At 40.2% G+C, this 24,969-nt stretch overlaps 1 protein-coding gene across 1 annotated transcript in view; it reads right to left on the reverse strand.

Moving 5' to 3' along the window:
* Nucleotides 1–24,969, reverse strand: part of PIK3C2G (phosphatidylinositol-4-phosphate 3-kinase catalytic subunit type 2 gamma) — a 197,099-nt gene that overhangs the window by 1,960 nt on the left and 170,170 nt on the right. Inside the window, 2 exon segments of the mRNA XM_032689057.1 lie at nt 5,400–5,525; nt 20,842–20,936. Of these exon segments, the coding sequence (XP_032544948.1) occupies nt 5,400–5,525; nt 20,842–20,936 (221 nt within the window).

The raw sequence follows: 24,969 nt of genomic DNA on the forward strand, positions 1-24,969 counted from the left end.
TGCTAAGGTTGGACTTGACGATCTTAAAGGTCTTTTTCAAACTCAATGATTCTCTGATTCTAATGGAAATAATTTCATGAATGATTCTGGATGCTAACTATACCCAAATGTGCCTATTTGGATATTAGGAAGAAATTCTTTACAGAGAGGGTAATCAGGCATTGGAATGGGCTGCCCAGGGAAGTGGTGGATTCTCCATCCCTGGAGGTTTTTAAGATGAGACTGGATGTGGCATCAGTGCCATGGTCTGGTAACCACGGTGGTAGTGGATCAAGGGTTGGACTTGATGATCTCGGAGGTCCTTTCCAACCCAGCTGATTCTATGATTCTATGATTATAAAAAGGTTAGAATTTTTTTATGGAATCATCAAATATTAAACATGACAGAATGCTCAATCCACTCAGTAGAAGTTGTAGATGTGGAACACCTCTGAGATTGAACCCAGTTTAGCAAGTGGAATTTACTCAATTTCGATTTTTCCATTACTCCAGAAGTGCTGGTAATACTTCTCAAAATAAATGAGACAGTTGTTCGGCATCTCTTTAGAAAAGTACTAAGGAGTATCGTTTTTTAAACTATCTTTTAAATTACCTTGATACTGTGAGAACACACTGAGGTTAAATATGAAATGTTAATGGTGTATTTTTTGAATTTAAAAAAAAAACTACCACTCTGGAGCGATAGGCTAACAAGAATGAGCTGCACTCAGAACAGATTCCCATGCTTCAGTCTCTGCATTAATCAAAAACTGCTGAGTGAACTGCATGTGGGCTGAAAAAATGCAAAAGAATGCTCTCAGTTAGTTCAGGCCTGAAAGGTAAGCTTTGTTAAGAGAAGTACATTCAATCTAAAATTTGTATGGCTGGAAATGTTTTTGCTATTTTAGCTGCAATGGAAGAACGCTTTAAATTTTAATCTCCCTGCGCAGTTTAAGCAGCAAACGCAGTGACAGTCTGTCACTTCTGGAGAATGGGAAACTGAAACTGCCTAAGAGGTGTTTGCCACACAACCTGCTTGGATTTTCCGTGCACTCTGAGCGCAGGCTGTACCTGTGGCACTGTTCAGGAAAGGAAACGTCAGACTGAACCCCCTCTAGCTTGGAGCTCTGTGGGCTGAACTGCCGAGCCCTCACTGCACCTCCACTCCTAAGGGAAAGAACCAGTCATGGGAGACATCCTTCAGGCAGGGACAGAGTTAGTAAAGGTTCATCCCCAGCGATGTTCCTCATGCTGAGTGGCAACAGAAAGGTGGTTCTGAGGATCACAGGTGGACCCAGGAGGCACAAACCTGTTGGTTCTCCCACCCAACCCAAGCTGGCTTCGTCTGCCTGTTGGGTTTTGTCTGCTCTGCCATTTGGAGGGATTTCACAGGGAGCATGGAACAGGCAGGACACCAGGGAACTCTGGCAGCAAACAACAGACAGGACACCAAGCTCCCTGGTTTAAGGGGATAATTGGTACTGTGGGGATGAACATTTACTGCCACGGGTTGTGGGGGAAAGAAAAACTGTCCCTCTCACTCTTTTTAAATGGCTTTTACTAGAAAGATCTTAGCACGGGCAACATTTCCTTTTCCATTTACAAACCTTTGGAAATCATGGTTTAGAATGGCTGTCATGAAAGTCACACCTGGTGCTTTTCGGGTTTTTTGATATTTGCTGTGCCTATTTTGCCAAACTCTACGTGATTTAAAAATTCCAGCTTCTCTGTTGCCCAGTTGCCTTTGCCCACCAAAATAAAACTGAAATGATGAAAAAAATCGGAAAAGCAAGGGCAAGTACAGTAAGCAACAATATAATTTAGAGTAAATCTATGATCTGACACTGCAGCAATGCTAATGTTACCGAAGAAAGCTGCCTTGTTTCTTTGCCAATATATTAAAGATACCAGCTGCTGCTTTAAAACAACAAAAAGTATACATGTAAGCTGTAAAAGCTAAGAAATCTTCAGTATGGTGGATCACAACAGGCGTGAACTGCGGTAATGAACAACTTTCAATCTTTGGCCAAAAGGAGTTAAAAAAAACCAACCCTGAGCAATGACAGACCTTTACAGTGCACGGTGGGTGATTTTCAAATGATCCCAGTAAACTGTTTCTATAATGGTATTGCAAATTCAGCTGGAGCAAGGTATATATCATCAGGATGAAGGGACAGAAGGAAGGTCTGGAGATAGCTGAATTATTCTGTGGGTAAAACAAATGCCACCTTGCCAGAACTTCGTACTGCAACAGTTAAATCCTGAAATGATTGTGCAGGAAGAGTATTTGCCTGCCATTTGTACAGCTGGATCAGATGGAGGTGAGTTAATACATGTCCATGCAGCAAATCAGTGGGACAGTTAGGGCTGGAATTCAAGTATTCCTGGCTCCAAAAAGAGAAGCACCGTTGACCTACAGGAGTCTAATGACATTTTAATCACAAATGCGGGACAGTTGCTTCTCCTTAGGTAGCCATGGCACAGTTCCTAGATTTGGGTAATTAATCCAAATTAGCTTTGATGCGTGGTGCTGGAGGGAGTGGCTGTGGCTCCTGGTGCAGTTCCCCTCCTCCCTCTCCATCAGACTTGCTGGGGCTGTTCAGGCTGCTCCAGGCCAGCTCCCCCTCAGCTCCAACAGACTGGTGTGGCCCAGGTCTGTGTGCTCACATCTGGCTGTGCCCAAAGGGCAGGACAGAGAGAGTGCCCTCTCGTTATGGAATGTACGCTCTGCCTTGCCTTGGAGCGTTGCTCATTCCAGCATTTCTCAGGGCAAAAGTTACACATAGGAGCAAGGACCCGCTGCAGCTGGATCTGGTCATCGTGGCTTCTCTTGGCAAGAGTTTAAAATGAAGTCATTCAGGTTTATTTTCCGTTCTTTCTAACTTCATTTTCACTAAACTATTCTGAAACCTCCGAACTCCTTTTTATTCCTAAATGTATTCTATAACAGGTATGTTATTAATTTTCTCTTTGCATTCCATTTTTCTGTGAACCTAATCTTTTTCTCAACCATTATTTTTTAATGCAATGTTATACCAGTGTGAATACCACAAACTCCAAAATCCAAATAAAGGAACAAGAGAAAAAAAAAGGAGTTCTTGTTAAAAGCAACTCCAAAACATTTTATTGTCCTGGATTTTCTCATCTTCACTCTCACACACATGAGTAAAAATCAAACATAAAAAGCACTTTTGCAAGGTTGATAATTTGCTGTAGGCAGTCATAAGCAATAGAATAAAAAACTAAATGCAGAAATACCCAAGAGAAGCACATTTCAGATTTTTCTCAGTCTTGAACAAAGAAAGAAATTAATATACAGCTTCCTTCCAGCCACTTGGCTTTAATAAAATCTTATGAACTCATAAAAAAGGCTAGCACATTTCTGTGCACAGTGTTTTGGACAGTAACTAACTTAAAAGACAGCTGACTTATATTTTTAGTAGGTTTTCTTCCCTGGGGCAGCTTTTGCCTCAGTCTACCAGTGTTGGACAGAAAATGCATACAGAATGACATCACATATGGGAGAACAGAGCTGCTAACAGCACAGGCATTGGGTTTGAAATGTCCAAGTTCAAGGGAACCATATGTCCCCACTGCGATTAGGAGTTCCTGGTGAAAAAGATTGAGCATCTGTGAAGAAAGCTCTAATTTTGATTAAGGATATTAAAGTTTTCATGGAATTTCTTTTAACAGCAGTGGAGTACTCCTCAACCACAACTAAACCTCCTCCCTGTGATTACTGTCTGACTGCAGACAGGATTTTGGATTTTCCTGTATTCAAATTGATCTAATAATGATGTGAAAGTAATTGTCTTCCTGTGTTGCTGGTTGGTTCTTATCTGTAGTCCATCTTGGATACTTTACAACAAATGTTATGATACATCCAACTGTATTTCTTCGCTTTAAATATCCTTCAAATGTAAAGGAATTTCTTTAGACAGGTTAATTGGACTCATTCCACTCTCTCTTTGATTGCAAAGGAAGAAAGAAATAACAAAACAATAAAGCCTAGTTCCTTGTTATTCCACTGCTGTACCATAGGGAGGGAAATTTGTCTCAGCTGTGAGCAGCCCTACTACTCAGGGAGCCTTCTTAAAGAAGCACTGGAAGACATCAGTTAAGTAGGTAAGTTTTGTAATCACACAGATGTGGGAAAAGAGAAATATTAAAACTCCAGGACTGGGAAACTAGGAGATAAGGACTCAGACTCTGCTGACTAACCTAAGCTTCATCATATCTTATCTATGAAACAGGGTGGAGTGGTAATATTTTCCATGCGTTCTACTTTACAGCCTGCTGAAAGAGCATTTGTAAATTGCTTTGAGATCTTTAGGAGATTTATTATATGTAATAATTACAATCTCCAATCCCACCTACTGTTTCAATCTCATCTGCCCTTACAAATGAACATAGTTTATGCCACTTCCTATTCTGTCATAAATGTTTCTCCATAAAAACATTTCCTTTCATCCCAGAGGCTTGAGCACTTCAGTGGTGTGTGAAATAATCATATATATAGCTGTGAACTGCTAGTATTTTGACATAAAAAGAACCTGGCTATTTATTCTTGTGTTATCACTTAGGACAGTGACAACCAATTTTCAAATATGAATTTGAATAACAGCATCCATTCAATTCATACTTTTCATGCTATTGTACAAAGCTGCATTCAAAACCAGCTAAGTTATGGTGCAATGATGTTTGGTCTCATTTGGCTAATGTGTGGTTATGGGTAAGATAGAGTAGTATGAAAATTCCAGCTGTTTTCCTGAAGAGAGAGACATAAAAGAGGCTGTTTCACTTCTGAGAAAGATGCACAGCCCATGGTTCTGCCCACTTGTGGTTCAGCTTATGATACATTCCTTCTTTCTGATCACCCTCATTGCAGCAGCTCTAAAGGCTGTACTGTTATAACTTTATTTCAAGAGTGGGCAAAGAAGATCAAACAAGTTGCACCAGCACAGGCTGGGGGCTGACCTGCTGGGAAGCAGCTCTGCAGAGAAGAACCTGGGGGTCATGGTGGACAACAAGCTGTTCATGAGGGGACCTCATCAATGCTGTCAGTACCTGAAGGGAGGTGCCAGAGGATGGACCAGGCTCTGCTCGGGTTTGCTGAGCAACAGGACAAGAAGCAACGGGTAGAAACTGATGCACAGAAAATTCTACCTGAGCATGAGGAAGAACTTCTGTACTGTGTGGGTGACCATGCACAGGAACAGGTTGCCCAGAGATGTTGTGGAGTCTCCCTCACTGGACATACTCAAGAACTATCTGGACACAGTCCTGTGTAATGTGGTCTGGGATGCCCTTGTTTGAGGGAGGGAGGTGGGACCAGATGATCCACTGTGGTCCCTTCCAACCTGACACATTCTGTGATTCTGTGAAATAAGAAACAGTGGAAGAAAGTGAACGGTACTCACAATTTCATTGTAGGTAGGGTCAGAACTTTTTGGAGCTGTTCTTGTTTTCCTTCGACTGGCCTCACAAGGATGTGGCAGAAGATAAAATTCAGCATGTGCACTTGGGGCAGAGCCATCTGGGAGGTGCTGAAAAACAAAAAGGTCATGCCCACGTTCTAGTAAAGAAAACAAATAAAAAGTACCAAATGAAATCTGGATTTTAGGCAGACACAGAAACATGTTAGATTCTCAGTATTCTCTTGGCTAAATTGGAGTGCTAGTGCAGTAAATAACAGGAATTATTAGCATTCAGCTTAAAATTGAATCAATAATAGAAATTAAATAATACAAGGACAAGGTAAAATTGCCTATCTTTAATATTTTACATTCGGAGGGAAAAACCCTTAAGCCTCAATCTACTTTAACTCATCTTAATCTGATACAAAGTCAAGCCCTTCCACTTTCCAGAGCAATGCATTGCCAGAGAAACTGGATTTTAGCCAGTAAGCTCCTACTGATGTTAACTCCTAAGTATCAGTGCTGATGCTGGGTAGAACTGATTGTTTCTAAGGGTGTTTCACAGAACATATTACTATAGAAGATCCAGGAGCAGTTCCTGCAGCAATATGGGCAGAACAGGATTCTTATAATAACAGTCTTTCCAATCTCACCCATCACACAGCTGCAATCTCTCTTTAATTTTCCAGTTCAGGTTACTGAACTATATTCCAGATATTCCATCTTATGGTAGCTACTCGAGATCACAGCCAATCTATTACCCAGGCTCAGTCATAACCCAGTGCTGGTGGGTGGAGAGTTTTTTTGATAACTTCTGAGGAGCTGTAAGGTTATTCGTAAAGGAGCATTACAACTACTCAGAAAACACATTGTTATTACTCCAGGCTTCAAAAGAACACACAAGAAACGTAATAATGAAAAACCACGGAGCAGGTATTTTGCCAGGACATGCCACTTAATGCTTCCCTTATAATTAAGCACAAACCCTTGTGTTGGTTACACAGTACACAATCAGAAAGCATAAAATGGGGCATATCAAAATATCAGTCATTTTAATCATATAATCAGCATTTTAAGCAGCAGGTTTACCTGGCAGCTCACAGGCAATCCAGTGAGAGGATGCAAATAAAAACACAGGAGAAAAGATCTTAAAACATTTGTAACCAATGAATCCAGAGTATTATACAGCCACTTGCATTTGTATTTCCCATTGTAATTTTACACCTGGCTCACAAGAAAGTAATTTCTCAGATTTTGATTATTCACAGTATGTGTCTGGAAATGTGGGGCTTTCTACAGGCATTATCAACAACATATCCCTGGGATAGGGGAAACCACTGTCTCCTAGCAATAAATAACTTCTCTATTGGGAAGAAAAACACTGCTTGTGGGTGTGAGCAACCAGTGCTTGCACAACAAACCTCTGGTTTTTGTTATCTGAAATGATCCTTCAAGGGAAATGACGTGGCAAAGCTCATTATTGCTATCGTTAACACTACACAGCATCAAAGGATGCACTACTCAAATCATTACATATTGTCAGCACCACGTGGGTGATTAATATTACTATTGCTAAGCCCCCCAAAGTACATCTGATTTAAAATACACATGGGATTTAGATAGATGGGATTCAATGGCTGACATAAGAAAGCCATTAAAGGGCAATGAAAGCAACGGGTATTTTCCTAGGGCAGAGTAGCTCGTTGCTAATGCAGGATTTATAACTCACACTGCCCATCTGAAAGCACATCTCTGTTGATCTAGGACTGTACTAAAATTTCAATCAAGAATTGCAAGTAACAGTAAATTGAACATCTCTTAAAAATCAGGAAGGAGAAAGAAATGTAGCCTTAAATACCAGTTCAAGCAAGCAGGATCGTAACTGTAATCAAGCTCTTCCCTTCTCAGTGAATAGGTAAATATCACTGTAACTTGAAGCTCAACTCAGTTGCTTCAGACAAAGAAGGGAACTTGGTTAAATAAAAAAAAAATGTCATTCTTGACTAAGACCTTATCAGCACAACTGCAGAGGCCCAGCATTATGATCTTCACTATCTCCAGCATGGAAATACAGCACGGGGAGAGTCCCATAAAATGTCAGGCTTTATGAATCATCCCAGCAGTGTATTGCCTAACCAGGGACCATGCCAGAGTCGATTCTGAAAGCTGAGGTCAGCAGCAGCTGCAAAGGGCACCAGGTTGAGGAGCCCAGGTAGTAGGTAACAGGCTACAAAGGTAAGGTGGCTGCACCTGTCCTGTCCCATCCCATCGAGCTGCCCAGATAGGACAGGGTGTAGGCACAAGTTCTGTGCCCCCCTGCACACCCCCAGACAGATCGTGGCAGCGTTGTCTGAATTGGAAACAGGCTCAGCCTGACATCCACCTGCCAGGGAAAGAATACAAGCTGATTGCCACGAGATTGCTTAACAGGACCTGGGCATCCCGAAGTGGATGCGATGAATCGAAAAGAAGTCAGGTAAAAATTGTCACTATGCCTTTGAGTTGCTCTTTGGTATATTACCCACCCTTCAGCCAACTAACCTTCCTCTGTAGCCGACTCCTCCCAAAATTGAAAGAAGGCACTTTGCAGCAGTGCTTTGGCCACGTGAAACAGGGACTGAAAACTGCTTCCTCACTTTTCCTTTGAATTTAGCTAAATACATGCTGAGAGGTGAGTGGGAGGAGAGGGTCAAGAGAGAAAATTCAAAAAAGAGAATATTTTAGCGATTCAGAGGGGGAAAACTCAAGGTAGAGTAGCTGCCCTGGGATATTTCAGAACTAAAATAAAGCTGCTTTTCATGAATAGTAGCAATCAGCAGCCAGAGTGTTAGAGGTAATTTGAATTGCAGCCACCTGAATTCCAATAGAGATCTTAGTTCTAGTTGTTGGGTGTTGGTTTTCTCCTTCTCCCCTGCTTTACAGGTGACATTTTCCCACTTCGTCTTCCCTTGCCAAGAAAAGGCAAAGAGGCCACTCCAAATTCCACAACTGCCCCAGTTCTCCATTTGCAGTGGCACCGTTATGCCATCAAACAAGGAAAAAAGCTTCAGCTGAGCACTCTTCCAGCCTGATCACATCTCCCACTTCTCAGCTGCCCTCCCCTGACTCCTGATATGACACAACACATCTCATTAGGGGCTCCAACTGTTAAAAAGGTTCTGTCCCACCACACACTTATAATTCAAAACCACAGATTAAGAGCACATATAACCAAGCCTTGGCCTTACAAGAGCAGAATATGGGTAGCTTGTATGGTAAGTTTATGCTGGGTTCTCCTTAGATTGGCACAACAGTTGAATTTTTTTTTTTTTTTTTTTGTGAAGAGCCTGCTTCACCACAGGATTTATTGAGGCAAGACTTTGCAGTGGAAGGAGCTGTACTTTGCTAGACACTCCGTAGCAGGGACAAGGAGTGATCTTGGCAGTTTGACAATCATAGTGCAAAAATGAGAGTGGGATTAACACGGCAGAAATATCTTTTTAAATCTTAAGTAGGTGGAATTTGAAGTTTTATTAAGACAACTGACACAGCAGGCAAAAAACCCCAAGGTTCTGGGCAAGCTAGTTCTTTCTCAGGTTTCACATACGAGTCGAACATTGAATTAAAGAAGAATGAAGAATAAAGGAAAAACGGAGAAAACGTCAGAAATATTGTTCTTACTAAAGATTATGTCTTCTGTCACATTTAGTGAGCAAACTCCCTGGATTGTCCTTTCACTTCTGAGATTGCATTGGCACATTTATGAATTTGGGTAAACAGGAAGAATGCCTTACCCAGAATCATGGACTGGGTCAGGTTGGAAGGGACTACAGTGGGTCTGGTCCAACCTCCTGCTCAAGCAGGGTCATCCCCACATGGCACAGGATTGCATCCAGATGGTTCTGGAATATCTCCAGTGAGGGAGACCCTACACCCTCTCTGGGCAATCTGTTCCAGTGCTCAGTCACTGCACAGTAAAGAAGTTCATCCTCATTTTCAGGTGGAACTTCTGCCTTTGCACCAAAGAGAATCTGTTCTGGTGAACCCATTGTAAACACAAAGTGAGATATCTAGCAGGCTTACAAGTAATTCTGAAATCCAGCAGAACCCCCTTTTTGTTATTATTAAAGAAAAAAAAAAATCACTGATTTCTGTCCATAGTCCAGTCCAGAAGGAAAATCAAAGGGTACCTTGGGAACGACATTCTGCGCTTTACTCTGTAAAACCTTCATAGCTTGAATGAACTCGTGATCAAGCAAACAGAAAAAACCCCCAAAGTTTTAGACTGAATTCTATTTATGTTTCATTCTGTAGTCATTTCATTAACCCCAAAATAAAGGGTTTTTACTTCCTTCAGAAGAAGCTAATCCCAATTTAAATTACTGTCTTAAATCTTTGATTCTGTATGCTTATGAATAAATCCAAGCCATAAAAATCTGTAAGGCTGGACAGATACAAAACCAAGCTCCCAACAGAAATGCCACAGGTCCCCTTGATATGCCTGTGGACAAAATAACCACAAAAAACCCCAGTGATTTTGATCTGCCAATAAAAAAATTTGAATTTAGGAGCTGACTCCCTGTGCTTCCTTCAAATACAACCAAGTGATGATGGAATGATTTTCTCAGAGAATGACCAGCCTACCTGACCTTGATTATGACAGATGTTTTTAAGGAACTCAGTTACAAATGCCTGTATTTATGTTTAGAAAAGCAGTTTATTTTATTTTTTCTTGTAAAGACAGGCAGAAGGTGACAGAAATATTTAAGAATGAGTGGGAGTGAGGGAGAGGAAATAACATTCTGGATTTACTACTTTCCACATCTCTAATTCAATACAGACCTGTATCTGTTGTGGCTATGTTCCCTCTTTCACTTCAATTTTATTTTCCAAAACAAAAAAGTTGATATTTACTTACAGAAACCCACACCATTGATAGGTTATATCTTGTGTAATTTAATTTTAAATATAGTAGCTGTAGCTGGGAAATAATAGATGAAATTCAATTGATTTTTCCACAAGAATTGTATTATCCTAATGACTTTTCTCCCTTCACAATTACTAATCATCCACAACTCTCCTAACAGAAGGATTCTTTGATAGCATTATGACAGCTACTAGCTACTTCTACATTTGCCATATATTAAACTATTTAGTGTTTTGGCAGCCAGTATGAATGTTGGGCCATACCCATATGAATTTTGAAGAAAGTTTTCAGATTTTTAAAATATGTACTTTAGTGATAATTTATTGTGAAATGTTTTTAAAACTCACGTCTTCCTAAGTGACATAAAATTTTCTTTTCAGATGACTTTTGCCTAACATTTAAATCATGCCATCAGTTTTTGTTAGTGTTAGACATGCAGATCACCTTTTGTCCTAGAGTGAAACAGATTGATGGCTCCTGAACATTTGATAGTTCCAGCTGCTGTTCTCTTTTTCCCATTTGTCATTTTCAACAATCTTGACAATAAAAAATAATGATCAAAGGTAACTTGTATTAACTAATGCCACCTTTCTCCTTTATAAATAACTTCCTTTCTTCCCCCAAAAAATTAATTTCCGGGAAATTTTCAAATCTCAGTTGCTTTCTTCCTGTTCTTCAATGAAAAAAAAAAAAAAGATATCCAGCCTTTAGAAAGGCTCCCATTTCAGCTACTGCCCCCAAATAAAAGTAATTCACTTTGTCCAGTAGTTTTCTTAGTTTTCCTATCCTTTACCTTCATCTTGTGTTCTTACATACACTGCCATGAGATTATTTACATAGTGAAGGACTACAAAATATTCCTTAATGTTTAATATCAAGATATCTTTACCCCTTTAAAAACCATATCACTATAATAAATGATTAGAAGAAACCTTCACAGCTACAAAGCAAAATGTCTATATATGAAGTGTAGACATTAGGTGGATTTGATTATCATCCAATAAAGGAGGATTAGAAAAAAATCCACAGAAGAAATCAGCCTTGCACCGCAGTAACCTTTATAAATTACTAGCTGCCTCTAGACTTAAATTAAAATTAGTAAGAAATGTGGAAAAGCCATCACTGCTGCTACATTGTCTTTCACTTTCTCTGAGTCCCTGTGTAATTTAGCAGAGAAAGGCTAAATCCTGTCTTTCAAAGCTGCAGCCTAATTAGCAAATACAGCCTCTGTCTTAGGAAAAGAGAACATCGTCTGGGCTACTTCTAAACTTAAAGAGCTGAGAAACCGGTATATTACAAAGCAAGAGGTGCCTTCAAAAACAGATTAATAAGATATATAAACCTTCAGGACAAACAGGATTGCTGTGTGAACAGGTGGTTGTGTTGTTACTTCATAAATCCTAACGCAGGACCAAAGATCCTTCCTTGTTTCTCCTTTGGGCTCTGCATATCCCAAAGCACTGAACATCTCTATTCCACTCTGCTACCAGGCTTTTAATTTTCCTCTCACAAAATATCTTCAAACTGCTTCAAAGAAAATTAAAAATAAAATCACATTTGCAGTAATCACATAATAATTACAAAAGAAGACAATCCACTATATCACTATGGTGCACCCTGCACTCTCTGCTATTGGCAAGACAAATCACAAAAGCAACTGGCCAAAAGTGATTGCACAAATAAGGTATTTTTTTTCCCAAACAACTGCTTTTTGCACTTAAAATTAAAAAAATACTTCTCTGCAAGATAGGAATTATTGTTTTACATTCTCTGATACAAATTTTTTTTCCATCTTCTCTGTGAGATGCCTCATTCCTTTTCCTAAGTTCTTTCCTTTTTGATGCATGCATCTGGGTATGTAATAAAGAGAGAAGACACACTGTGACAGAGGTCACTGACATGGAGGTCAGGCAACCAAAAAAGAAATTAGGTTTATCTCAATTTAATGCAGGGAAACAAAAAGATAAGTTGGTTTTAGAACAACATAAATTTTGCTGTCAGGAAAGCTCGGGAAACCATTTTTTTGAGCAGGCATTTTCTACCTTTCAGAAATCTGGCAGTGTCAGTGGAAGGAGCCTCCAGATGGCTTTGTCATTTACTATGATAAAAATGCAGAGGTTATTGATTTGAATAACCAAATACAGCTTATGTCCAGTATCTTTAGCATCCCAATCAGCCCACTTGTAGCAGAGTAGCCAGGACTTGGGCAGCCTGGCTTTACACCTCATTCCTGACAGGGAGAACTGTGCTGGCAGAAACAGGGTCTAGAGCTGTCCTGAGCCACAAAATCTTTAAAGATCAACCCAACAACCAACACTCTCCAAGGTCACTGAGAGAGAAAGCAAGAACCTCAGCTAACACACTGCAATGAGCACACCAGTCCTGGGCAGAATATCCCAGTGCTGACCCATCCTGGTGTGTACATGAGGTGGGTATACAAGTGCCCCGTGAAGTCTCAGCTGATCTCTTGTCATGCTGTTGAGGAGGGAGGCCAGAGAGAGATTCAACCCGTCGTATTGTGGGCATCTTCTGGCTTGGCTCGGTTAAATTGCCCACATGTTGGTGTCTGGCCCAATTTGAGGCACAAAAGATGCTTGAGATATCTGCTTAAACTGTCAGACATGACACAGGCCCTCCTCTTCTGCAGTGGCAGCTGGAGGCCAGATGGGACATGTTCAGCCATCTCCTGTAGACTCAGGAAAATGAGCTGGGGTTTAGGTCTCCACTGATCAAATGAGAGCTTAGTCATCTAGACAAGGATCCAGTTTCTAAAATGCTGCTGCCTCATGTCACCACAGATGACAGAAGGTGTGTATGGAGCTGGAAATATGACATAGGCTTTATGGGAAAATGGACCATTCTGGAGTGGTCGCCAGAGATCAAGCAAAATAATTCATGGTATTCAAAATAACCATGATCAGGCAACTGATCCATCACAACTTGATGGAAATGTGATTCCAGCATACCATGTATGTAAGCATCTTAGTTGCAAACTGATTCCCACTCCAATTACACCAAGGAACATAGACACCGGGATTTTCAAAGTGAAGAAGAACTATTTGTTAAATATTTAACAAAACCAGGTTTGTTCATTTGTTTGTTTTTTAAGGAGAAAGACAGTTCTGGGAAATAGCCTGGATCCCAAAGGACTCAGGGTTTTCTAACAACTGTGTAAAATGTTTCTGATCTGCTTCGGTCATTTGAGAGGAAAGCCCATGTAAATCTGCTCAAATGAAGTAAATAAGATGAAAGATGGCCCGTGATACCCAGAAGGTCACAAGGGTGTCCTCTCCCAAGCCTTTATTTCTATAGAGCTCTGAAACCAGAAAGGTGAAGAAATGCACTGAGATGTATCTCTGATGCCCTGTTTAAAAGGAATAATCTATTGCCTTGATGTTCCAGAAGGAGTCGTGTACCAGGACAGACACAATCCCAAATGAAATGGGGAGGAGTCTGTACAACCACAGGACCATGACTGGCTCTTGCCTTTTACAGACCATTGGCAGTAGCAGGCAAGGAGGGCTGGAATTCAGCTCCAGCAAGTAATGACACAACTTTGTGTGTGTTTATTACTGTTTTTGAACAAACAACACAGAAAAAGATGTCACAGGATGGCTTGTGACAGCCCAGCCCACTGAGAGCTTAATTCTACCTCTGAACTCTGACAAACCTCTGACCCTACACCAATGCTCAGGACTAGATTACTGGGTGCTCCACAGCGTACTGTGCGGGCATTAAAAAAGTTACCAAGGCTGCAAAAATAATATAAATCAGGTGATTGTATAACCAAAGTGTGAATGGACTAAATAAATGTACAACTCTCAGTAAATATTTGAGCAAGAATCGCATAGAAGACTTTTTTTCTGTAAGAGAAAGAGGTGACATGTTCTAGATTCTTGAACCACATGCTGTATTACTATCTTTAACTCCATTTTTTTTTTTTGCATAGATGAAAGAAATCAAGGTTCAGTCATGCTTTAAAATATTATTATTCTGTGGATAAGCAATGTTGGTGCAGGGTGTATAATGCAGACAGCAGATTTCATGAACAAGCCTCTGAAGGTTTTATTTCAGAATTACCACCAAACCAATAAGAAACTAAATTCCATTGCTTTCAGCCCTGTATTATTGTTGTGCTTGGAACACTTAATTTTCAGATTACTATTTAGTCTCAGAGTCTATGACACTGGCTGAGATAAGATTGATGTAGTTTGACCCTTAGAAACATAGATCTCTGAATTTCTTCTCTTTTGAGTAAAGTACAGAGGAGAAAAAGTACTTAAGACAAACCCCCATTTCACTTTGCTTTTGAAAACACTCAGGATTAAGAGCATTGCTGCCTGTTAGAGGGTATGAAAGAAAATTAGCTTTTGAAAAAAGAAACACAAGCAAATGTTGTTGTTCTGTTTCTTTTTTGCACATACATATTCTTTTCTCTCCTTGTCTAGGCCCAGATAGTAAGTGAATATAAAAATGCACAAAGAAACAGTGAGACTGCTATCTGTGTCTTCATCCTGCACTATTTTTCTTCTCAATTTCTTAATTAGTTACAAAAGTCTGCATATGCCTGATCCAAAGTATTTTTAATTTCTCAAACTCTACAGAGCTCCTTCCACTTTTCTTTCGATTATTCTAGAGCTTGCCATCTCCCTTTATAAGAAAGCATTTCACTATATGAGGTATGCAATTTCTGCTCCTTAATTAGCTCTCATTACTTCTACTTACATTTTTGCTCAGTGTGCTAAATAATTCCTCCTGAACCTTGCCGCCTTCTCCCTTAAATATTTGCACAATTGACTCCTGTCCTTGTTAGTCTGTTCTTAACTAAGTTAAGTTTCAGTAACAATAAATCACTCCTGAAGAATCAATCACTCCTAAGTAACCCTACTGAGAACTGTTCTTTGAACTTGTATTCCAGTTAAAAAAAACATCCTGAGAGAAATATGTTACTATCAAAGCCTTATAAAGATGAACTGCTTTCTTTCTGCACCATGACACCAGGATCTGGCCTTTCTCATTGGCATCTCATAGCAACCTCATGTCTCACCATTTGCTTGTTTTATCTTCAGATTACTCTGGGATATAGATCTCTATCTCCCTGAGGAAATACTTTTCATTTGTCCAAGCTGGTTGTAGGGTTCTGGAAATTACTTTTATTCTCTTGATCTTGCTCTGTCTCCACTATTATTTTTAATGTCTTCTTCATTTGCAACCAGTGGCAAATTTAATTTATTTTCACTTTCATCTCCCAGATCACTCATACTATTAAACAGAGCTCACTGTTGTTGCTTTTTTTTTTTATCTTATTCAACACATATCAACTATGTAAGGAATTACTTATTTAAAAATGAGCAGTTAGAATTTAGAGCTGAGGCAGTACTGTGACTGTGACAGATTAAAGGGTTTAACAAGAAATAATAACACAACTTTCTGTACAACATATTTGTCAAACACCTTTCATAACAAATATGTTCAAATCCAACAGTAATCCCTATGCCACAAGAACAGACCTCATCTCTTTCCAATTTAAACTACTGTTGAGAAGTTGCACTTTTTGTTTAGAGGTGTTCAGCTAATTTTCAGTCCAAAAGAGAACACTGTCTATCTAAGCTAATTTCCTTTCATTTTAAAAGAAAAAGCATTTTCTATGAATATAAAATTAAATCCAAATTCTTTATAAGCTAGACTAAGTACAACAGCTTTCTCCCTGTGGCTTTTTATTTTGTTTTCCTGTGCCAGTCTAGGGAGAACTTCATCTGAATGTGTTACCTCCATCCATCAGCCAGGCTGCTGGTTTCATTCAGTCACTGATGCTCTTTGGATAACTTTTGTTCAGCTCAAAGACATTTTTTTTCCTCTTGTTCTCTATCCCTGGATGACCAGGCTTGCCTCCCTATGCAACTTCATTCCAATCCCTGTTGACTGATCCATGGACTGCAGCAAGGAAAGCAGTATACATTCATAATATTCTGAAAGGATAATGTGGCTTTTTATTTAGCTGGCAGGCATTGCATTGTTGGCAGGTAGTATATATTTTTCATTTAAATCTATATAATGATATAGTCATAAAGTGTAAAAGTTAGTGAGCCCATGAGAGGAACCATGGGAACCAACACAGACTGAACAAAAATCCCAACCCTTACCCAATCAAGCTCGAGACAAAACCCAGCAGAGGCAGCGAAGCATCTACCTGTATGTGGGATCTTCCCTACAGCCCTGTACCTGCAGGCTTAGATTTCATCCCTTTGGTTTTGGGAAAGCTTGGTTCTCACCTTTCTTCCCAACACATTCAAGCCATCGCATCTCACAAACATTTGGGGAAGCAATTTGTACTCGGATGGCGTAGGACACGAAATGGAAAAGAGGCTGGGTGTCTGTGTAATCCTAAAGCTGATTACTAATTTGTCACCCACATATCAGCTATCCCAGAATCATTAATCACCAAGAGTGGTACGTGACAGCTTCAGAGCTTTTATAAAAAGAGAGCTGGAAGTAGTTTTGCAGAGAACTGTAGGAGTTTATTTTTCTTCCAGCGAATTTTCCCCCTGTAAAATTGGTTCTGAATTCATCACCCACGCATGCTTTCCTGAATTTTAGTAACATTTTACATTTATTGGCATGAGGCTGAGGATAAGTTGGCTTTGTTTCTTCTCCCCTCTACCCCTGTTATTCTGTCCACAAGAAGTAATGGGCAAAAATGTTTAGCAGTGTGGATGGAAAGTTTAGCTGCTTATCTAGGAAAACAGGGGATGCCTGAAGTCATGGCAATGAAATCAGCCGAGAAAGCACACTGAGCCAATGCTGAAGAGAACCACTGTTCCCTTCTGTTTCTCTATGAAGCTGGAAAGGAAATATGCTAGCCAAGCTTTTCTGAACTTCCAAAATGGCCATTTCTGTTGCCTCTGCTGTCTCCTGAGCAGTGAGCAAGCCCAGCAGCACCAGTAGGTAGCCTGGCTTTTTCTGGCTCGCCCACAGTCTGCCCTGTGTGAGACCTGGTAGGGTCTTGGTATCCCCCATTCTCTGTGTTGGTTAATACAGATGAACAGAACTGAGTTTGAACATTTCAAGTTCAAAACCTACGTGTCTTTTAATTTTCATAAATCCATCTCCACACCCTTTGCACTGAATTACAATCCTATGCTTTTAAGGCAGACTGTGCTCCCGTTCCTGCCTACTGCCGTTTTCCTGGGTGTTGTGCTGCCACAACTGGACTGTTTCTGCTCTTGGCTAACAAAACCTTTCAGATGCCAAAACAAACCTCCCCTGGGCTCCTGTGTATTCCTCCTAAGACCACTTAGTGTGCTTTGCCAGGCACTGTGCTACTGTATATGCAGAATAAGCCTGCCCTGTCTCATCCCCTCCAGCTGCCACATCCTCCATGACTCCAGAGGCAAACTCTCCAGGCCTCTATGGTTTTCACCCCTACACAAACGTGTCCTTTTATCCCAGTCTCACTTTATTAAGGCAATACTGCCTGTACTACCTATGCAGTATAGCCCAGTGTTGCACCATCTGCCTTTGAGAGGAGCAAGCAATGCCCAAGAGGCTGACTTACAATTATGTGATAGACGTTTGGAAAATTTCATTTTATTACCATCATGGCTTTTGTATGTTTGAAAATTGGATTTAAAGTTTTTTTCCTCAGCAGTCATGGTGATGCCATTCAAATCATAAGCAGAAGCAGTAAGCCAGCTGACTTACAGAATCAGAGAATTCAAATGAAACCATGAATTGCTGAGAGAAATCTTGAGACTGAAACATTTTTAGTATCTTATAAATATCTGTTTAACAGAACTTGTCTTCATTGTGCACCCACAGTCTTAAACTGTAGGCAAACATTAACAACCAGTCTTAACATCTCTGTGTTCAAACAGTGCCTTGGCTGCAAGTATTTTCTCAGTGAAAAAATACTGCCTTTTCTTTACAGGAGGTTCAGTTAGATTAATGGGCCTTTCCAGTCACAAAATCTATAAAGCTGTTCCTCTCCATTATTTGTCTCTGAAGAATTTTTTGATAGAGTTTTCTTCAAGCAGGACAGGCTTTCCTAACATGTGACTGAAATGTTGCAGTGGTAAGGGAGAGGACATTCTGAAGCTGATCTGCAGCTTGACTGACTTGTACATCTGCAGCACATTTGGCATGTATGGATGCCTCAGATCAGAAGTGCCTGCACTGTGAAGTCCATGCATGTACCCACACCAGACAGTCCTCTGACAGGGCTGCACCAGAACAGTGCTCTCCACTGCTATAGCATTTTTTCTCTATGACATCCCAGATGAATAGGGACATTTCCTTCAGGAAAAACTCCTGCAAAGCTATAGCATTGCAGTCTTTTGGCTTCCTCCTTTAAAGAACCCGTATGACACCTGACAATGGCCATAAACACCAGCTCTTTAGGGAGTCTCTTGTGCATTATATATCAATATAGGATTTTCATGGCAAGATCTAGATGTCCTATTAAAACCCCTAGAAGTAAACTCACACAAATACTAAATAAAATTTATTTGCATGGATCAAAAATCTCTATCACAATGTCTGTCAGTTCTATGAAGCTACATTTGGGATTAATTTGGCCCACTACAATTATTTTCACATCTGAACACATCATAAAATCTCTTTATAGAGATAAATTAAATAGGGAAGAGCAACACAAAAATTATTTACTATAAATTATGAAATAAAACAAGATAGCAAAGTAATCTCTGCACAGATGAACCACTAAAATATAATTAGTGAGACTCTGCAAAAGACGGAATATACCTGAAATAGCTTTAACACATCTTGAATAAGATATGATCTTGGCATGCTTTTAAAATCCCTGTTCAGCTCAACCAAAAAAAGGCAAGGCAAAAAGGCAAGGCAAGGCAAAAGAAAAAAGAGCACGTCAGAGAGATGGATCTATATGATTGGAAAGCACAGAATATTACTAATAGGATTAGGAATCTTTCTATTATAGGTTGCTAGTCTGAAGGCAGTCCAGTAGCACTGTACCCCGAAGCACTACTGCTTCATGTTCCAGATCAGATGATGAAGGATGGATGGCCAGATGGAAGGAAGGAATTGGAAGCCCAGGATTTAAAAGCATGATTGCCTAAGTTAGGCTGCCAAAACAATGACCTTATTTTCGAGTCGTGAATCATGGCCAGTCTTACTGAATGGGGCTCCCACCACTTCTCTGCAAACTCAGTAAAATGGATTTAAGTTGCCTACTTACAAAAGCAGACAATAACTTAAAGTTGTATTGCTCATTTCCATAAAATGACGAAAACTGAACCCTGGATAAAGAAATAACTCTGTGCATCTCCACATTCTCTCCTTAAACACCCAATGACACCATCAGCATGGCAAACACTTAAATATGCCCCTCCCACTAGAACTTTACCAGAAGTTTATTAAAGTCATTTACATTTAAAAAGCACAACAGAAAAAAAAAAAAGTAAAGAGGGTCTTATGATACATCCTGAAGGTAAAGTTTGTACAAATTGGACCTGTCAGCAGAGGCTGATCTCACCTGTCAAGGAAAGAGAAATCAAGTCTCAGGACTGAGATGTATTGAATGTTACAGACCAAAATGAACGTGCTTGAATTGCAAATCAGAAGCCAGAGCAGCCAACAGAGAACAGTAAGAGCTACATAAGCCTCATGTGTATCATACAACTAATTAAACATTCGGCCTTATTTTATTACTGGCTGGTGCTCACATAAACTCCTCAGTTTGGCCCCATTTAGGGAAAGCGACTGCAATCCAGTTTGGGATGGAGGGGGCATCAGTTAATAAATGCTTTAGTCCCCCAGCTAAACAAAGATAGGATCTCTTGCCACAGCCATTGCTTGAGACATGAGCCACTGGGAATTCAAGAGCACATCTGGGTGCTGAACTCATTACAGAACAGCCGACACGCTCCTTCAGCCAAGAGACCTCACACGGCCCAGGAAAATCTCTCACGACACCTTCATCAGCCAATTCCACCTGCCTCATGCTGCAGGAGCACTACCAGCTTCCCCCTCCCATAGCCTGGCTCCAGGAATGCACAGCATTTACCTCCCTGACAGAGACTGTGCTACAAAGCTGAGCGTCACAGCAAACGACATTGCTGCTTAAAACGCACCACTGTTTCCTCTGCTGAGCTCTGCCCTGCTCGTAGACAGTCTGCTAGACTAGGAAACGTATGGATAATCAATCCATAATGCCAGACTGACATGCTAAAAAAAGTCATGCGGTGGTGTGATGCCTTATGTCTGACTAGTGTCAAAATGTGTCAGCTGAGAGGCCAAAACAGTATCAGAATTGGTTTTCATGGAAAAGGCCATTACCAGCCACCAAGGAAACCCAGTTTCTGTATCTGTCCCACATCTGTAACCATACTGAGTGAGCTCAAAGGAAAAAAAACCCCAATTGTTAAATAATGACAGAACAGCATTGTCATTACTTTGAGCTAAAATTAGTTATCCCAGAAAGCGTGTTTGAAGATTAATGTTTTCACAGTACTCTGCAAATGCAAGGACTTACGAACTATATATCACAGCAAAAGTACTCACAATGTTCCTCATGTGCTTCAACATTATTGTCAGGCGTGTGTTCTCGTAGGATATGACTAACTGTACTCCAGGCTTATGACCAGTTGACTGAGGACCTAAAGAAGGACAGATAGTTTGATTTTTTTAGTTAACAGCTCAGAGGGAGTAGATCTGTAAAATACTGAAGTACACTCGAACTGATATATAAAAAGAATCTACTGCATGTTTAAATCAGGGATGAAATTAGGACACGGATAAGGAGTGGGATGGAAGAAAGTGGTCTGACATGCAGTGCTCATTTTCTTTGCTGCTTATGAACTGACAGTAAGATTTTTTTTGTTTTCTAATTGCCATCAATCTGAAATTCAGTGGGAAATTTATGCTTGAGTGACAAATAATTGGGTTGGTTTTTTGGCAGTCATTGATGACACTATTCACTATTGATGCAATTCTCTTGTCTGCTTAAAAACACCGGATTTTTTTTTTTTTTCCCAGTTCCCAACAGAACGGAGAAAAAAAAAGAAAAAAGAGAAAGAAAAAAGAGCAAGTTTCCTGACTAGTTCCAAAACAAATTAGAGAAACAACATCTGCATCTATCATATATAAATTCTCCCTTCCTCATTGTGTACTTTTACTGTTCCAGGCTGTTTTTCATGCAACCCATTGCCTTCACAGATTTTTCCACTAAAATGCACTTAAAGAGCTTGATTCCACTCCCACTGAAAAAAACATTTTTCATTTTCCAGGCGAGAAGGATCAGTCTCATAATGCAGAAGAAATGACTAAGCATGTCCTGTTCCATCTTTCTGCTGGAGGCACTGAGCCAGCTTGTCCTCACTGCCAAAAAGGTGCGTCCTTGAAGCTGGGTAAGTAAGGTGCTTTACCTGCCCTGCAGAGACAGGAAAGAAAATACAGGTGCCTTTTACCACAGTGAACCAGGTAGTGGTGAACACAACCCCTCCTCAATATCTATCCGACCTTCTTATCTGGCAGTGTTTCTCCTGAGCAGGGTGGACATGAGCCATTTTGCACCACCTGGATTGAGACCTGGGGTTCTCCCCACGTGGTCACAATCAAAGACAGTCCAGACACTGCCTGTGTGAAGTAGCCTGGTTTTACTTATGCAAACAAGGCTTCACTTAATTAGACCAAAGCTGTATTAAACCAGTATTATGTATTTACTGCACTTGAAAAAGTAAGAACTCAGTCCTGCTAACCTTATGACAAAACAGTGATGGTTGATGAGCTGGGCTCTGCTCTCCTGCCTCCCCATTAAAGAAGCAGTTGAGCTTGAGACCTCAGTCAGAGAAGTCCCACTCCCCTGCATGCACCTTGGGATCTGTCACTGACACACAACCCTTAAACCCACCACAGGGTGAGATAATGACACAGTATAGTAGCAGTTAATTCTTTAAATGGAAACATACCTTCTAAGAAGCAGAAGGAATGAGAAAGGATGATGAAAATGAAAGAACAACCATCACGCACGAGGGTTATGCACTGTCAGCAAGAGGCTTTTTGGAGAGCATCAGGACTGTTGACCCTCAGCAGCAGGCAGGGTTCTCACATCTCCCTTCCAGCCTCAGCAGGCACCTGTGCACTCTCTGTTGCACTCTTGCTCTCTCTGTCCCACACGTGCACCAGAGCTCTGACAGCCAGCATTGTGAGAGCAAGAAATCAAACTCCCCCTCCTCAGCCTCTCCTCTCAGAGGGGAACTTATAATGAATAAGCCACACTGGTTGTATTTTTCTGAAGAAACCAAATGTGTAACCTCTGGAGTGAACAGAGGCTAAAATAACTGCTAAGCAGACAGAATGACAATGGTGTCATGTACTACTGACAGCCAGAGCACCAGTGCAATTGCCATTTATCTCAAGGAAAGGAATTCAAATGAATTAAAAATAACACAGTATGTACATGCAACTGCCATAATATAATTTTTCCAGGCAGCCTGGGTGTCAACACTTCTGAGTTTCTGATGTTTGGAATGGAATTTGAGAATATGAATCCATCTCCAATTTCTTCCCTTTAGAGATTACAAAAATACATTTTTAATCACATCCTAATTAAAGAAGGGTCTGAAACACTCTTGAAGAATTGAAATCTTACAAATAAATCACTAAGCTGGGACTTAGACAACTGAGTTGCAGCTCTTCGTTTGTTATTCTCCCTTATGAACCTTGACGAATCACTTGGCAAGACTGCACCTTATTTCATTTTCTTGTGGCATGCAAATAAGAACAGGGAGGGATAGGGAATGAAAACTCCATGAACCAGACAATGCTGAGTTTTTTCCAGGGTAAGAAGAAGCCCATAAAAATCAGTTCCTCCCCTCGTCATGCAAAGTCACTTTACCATTTTTTTTTATTTTTTTTTTTAAAGCTGTGAGTCCTTTTGCCTTTAAGCTGCAACAGGAAATGTAAGAATCCTAGACCATTACACACAGCATAACATAAGGGGAGTTGTGTTTTAGTGTAAGGGCACAATTCACTTGTGGGGCTCTGTTAATTTGTGAGTTGCAGTGACTCACCCTGAGCAGTTAAGCATTTCAGAGGCTAAATTACATCATCAGAATCCATCTGAACCCTGTGCCTTCCCCCTCCTACCAGCACTACCAGCACCTTTTTTTTGCATTACTTAAGTTTTCCAGTGTGGTGGTGCTTATATCCAGCCAAGGAATTTCTCTGTGGGAATTGGCCATTTTAAAATTTATTTATTTATTTATTTATTTATTTATTTTAAAATAACAAATGTAAATAAGTTTCTAACCAAGTTGAAATTCATAAGAAACATGGGAGGGGAAAATGCATTTCTAGTTGAATATGTAAAATGAAGTCTGAAACAGACTCTATGGGATGATAACTACTAAAATATTTGCTCTTACTATGTGATAAATAGAGTGCTAATAAAAAAAATAAAAGGAAGAGAAAGAAAAAAAAGGAGAGCATGGGAAATCTGACAAAAATGGAAGAAACATCTATCACCTATATTTCATAATAAAAATGAGTTACTCTTAGCTGGTATATTTTAGTTTTTCCCACACTCAGTGCTAAGTCATGGTCACTCTGAAGTCCAGATGATTTTAGCTTCAAATGATAATAGAATACACATACAATAATTACTTCCAATCTATCCAGTTTGGGCAGATGGACTTTAACTCAGGCCCTGCATTTTTAGGAAGTGTCATGCTCTACTTGCACTCCATTATAGCCAAAGACCAAATGCTGCTCTGTTGTAGATACAGGACAAAGCTGCACTGACTACAGCTGAAGCAAGATTCCCCTCCCAGGGATTGATTTTCCCTCACTGGTGTCAATGCAAAAGCTGTCAAACACCAAATGAGAACCTAAAAAACCTCAAACACTCTGCAAGTTTATAATCTCTTATCAAGGAACATAAACACGAGAAAACTGTGGGTCCTCTCATCTTTTCAAATGACAAAATGAAGGCAATTGGCTTTCAGATTTCTACTGAAGGTAAAATCATCTTCACAGTGGTCAAGGATGCAGTTAGTTGTTTTCTTTATCTAGATGGTCTTTTCTTGCATGTTGGAGACCTACCAGCTCCACATTCTATCACTTGTGCAATGTTTTCATCAGCAGCATTTTAAAATAAGCTCTGCATTACATTTTGCACGATGCATGAGGAATGTAAACGGCGAGGAAGATGCTACCGACAAAATCAATAGGGAAACTATAATTTAATAATACATTGCATTTCACACGTGAACTGCAAAGCAATGTGGAAAAACTCATTAGCTAAGTGTCAACACGCTGCCATTGGGGAGCTCAGTATTATTCCGTGTTCTGCACCCTCAGATTTTTCTTAGGCCTTTCTTCTTGGTGACAGCCTGTTTTGACATCTGGCATCAAAGAGTACTGGAACCTGTTTGGTTTTCCAGGGCTAGGGTTGAACGCCCCAAGCCAACCATCTGCCTGCTTTAGCTGGGTTTATGAGCCTCCAATGTATCTGACTTCAGCTGTAAATACACTGACTATCTCAGTGGTTCTGTTCTCCAAGCCAACCAGAGGCGCTCTTGGCCAGCAAAAGAGTCTAAATGGGACGAAATCAGGAACACAACTTGTGACAAAAGCTTTACACCAAGAATGAGCAACTTCAGAAGATCAAAACACCACATAACGTGAGCA

This window comes from Chiroxiphia lanceolata, chromosome 5 (assembly GCF_009829145.1).
Source record: "Chiroxiphia lanceolata isolate bChiLan1 chromosome 5, bChiLan1.pri, whole genome shotgun sequence".
NCBI lineage: Eukaryota > Metazoa > Chordata > Aves > Passeriformes > Pipridae > Chiroxiphia > Chiroxiphia lanceolata.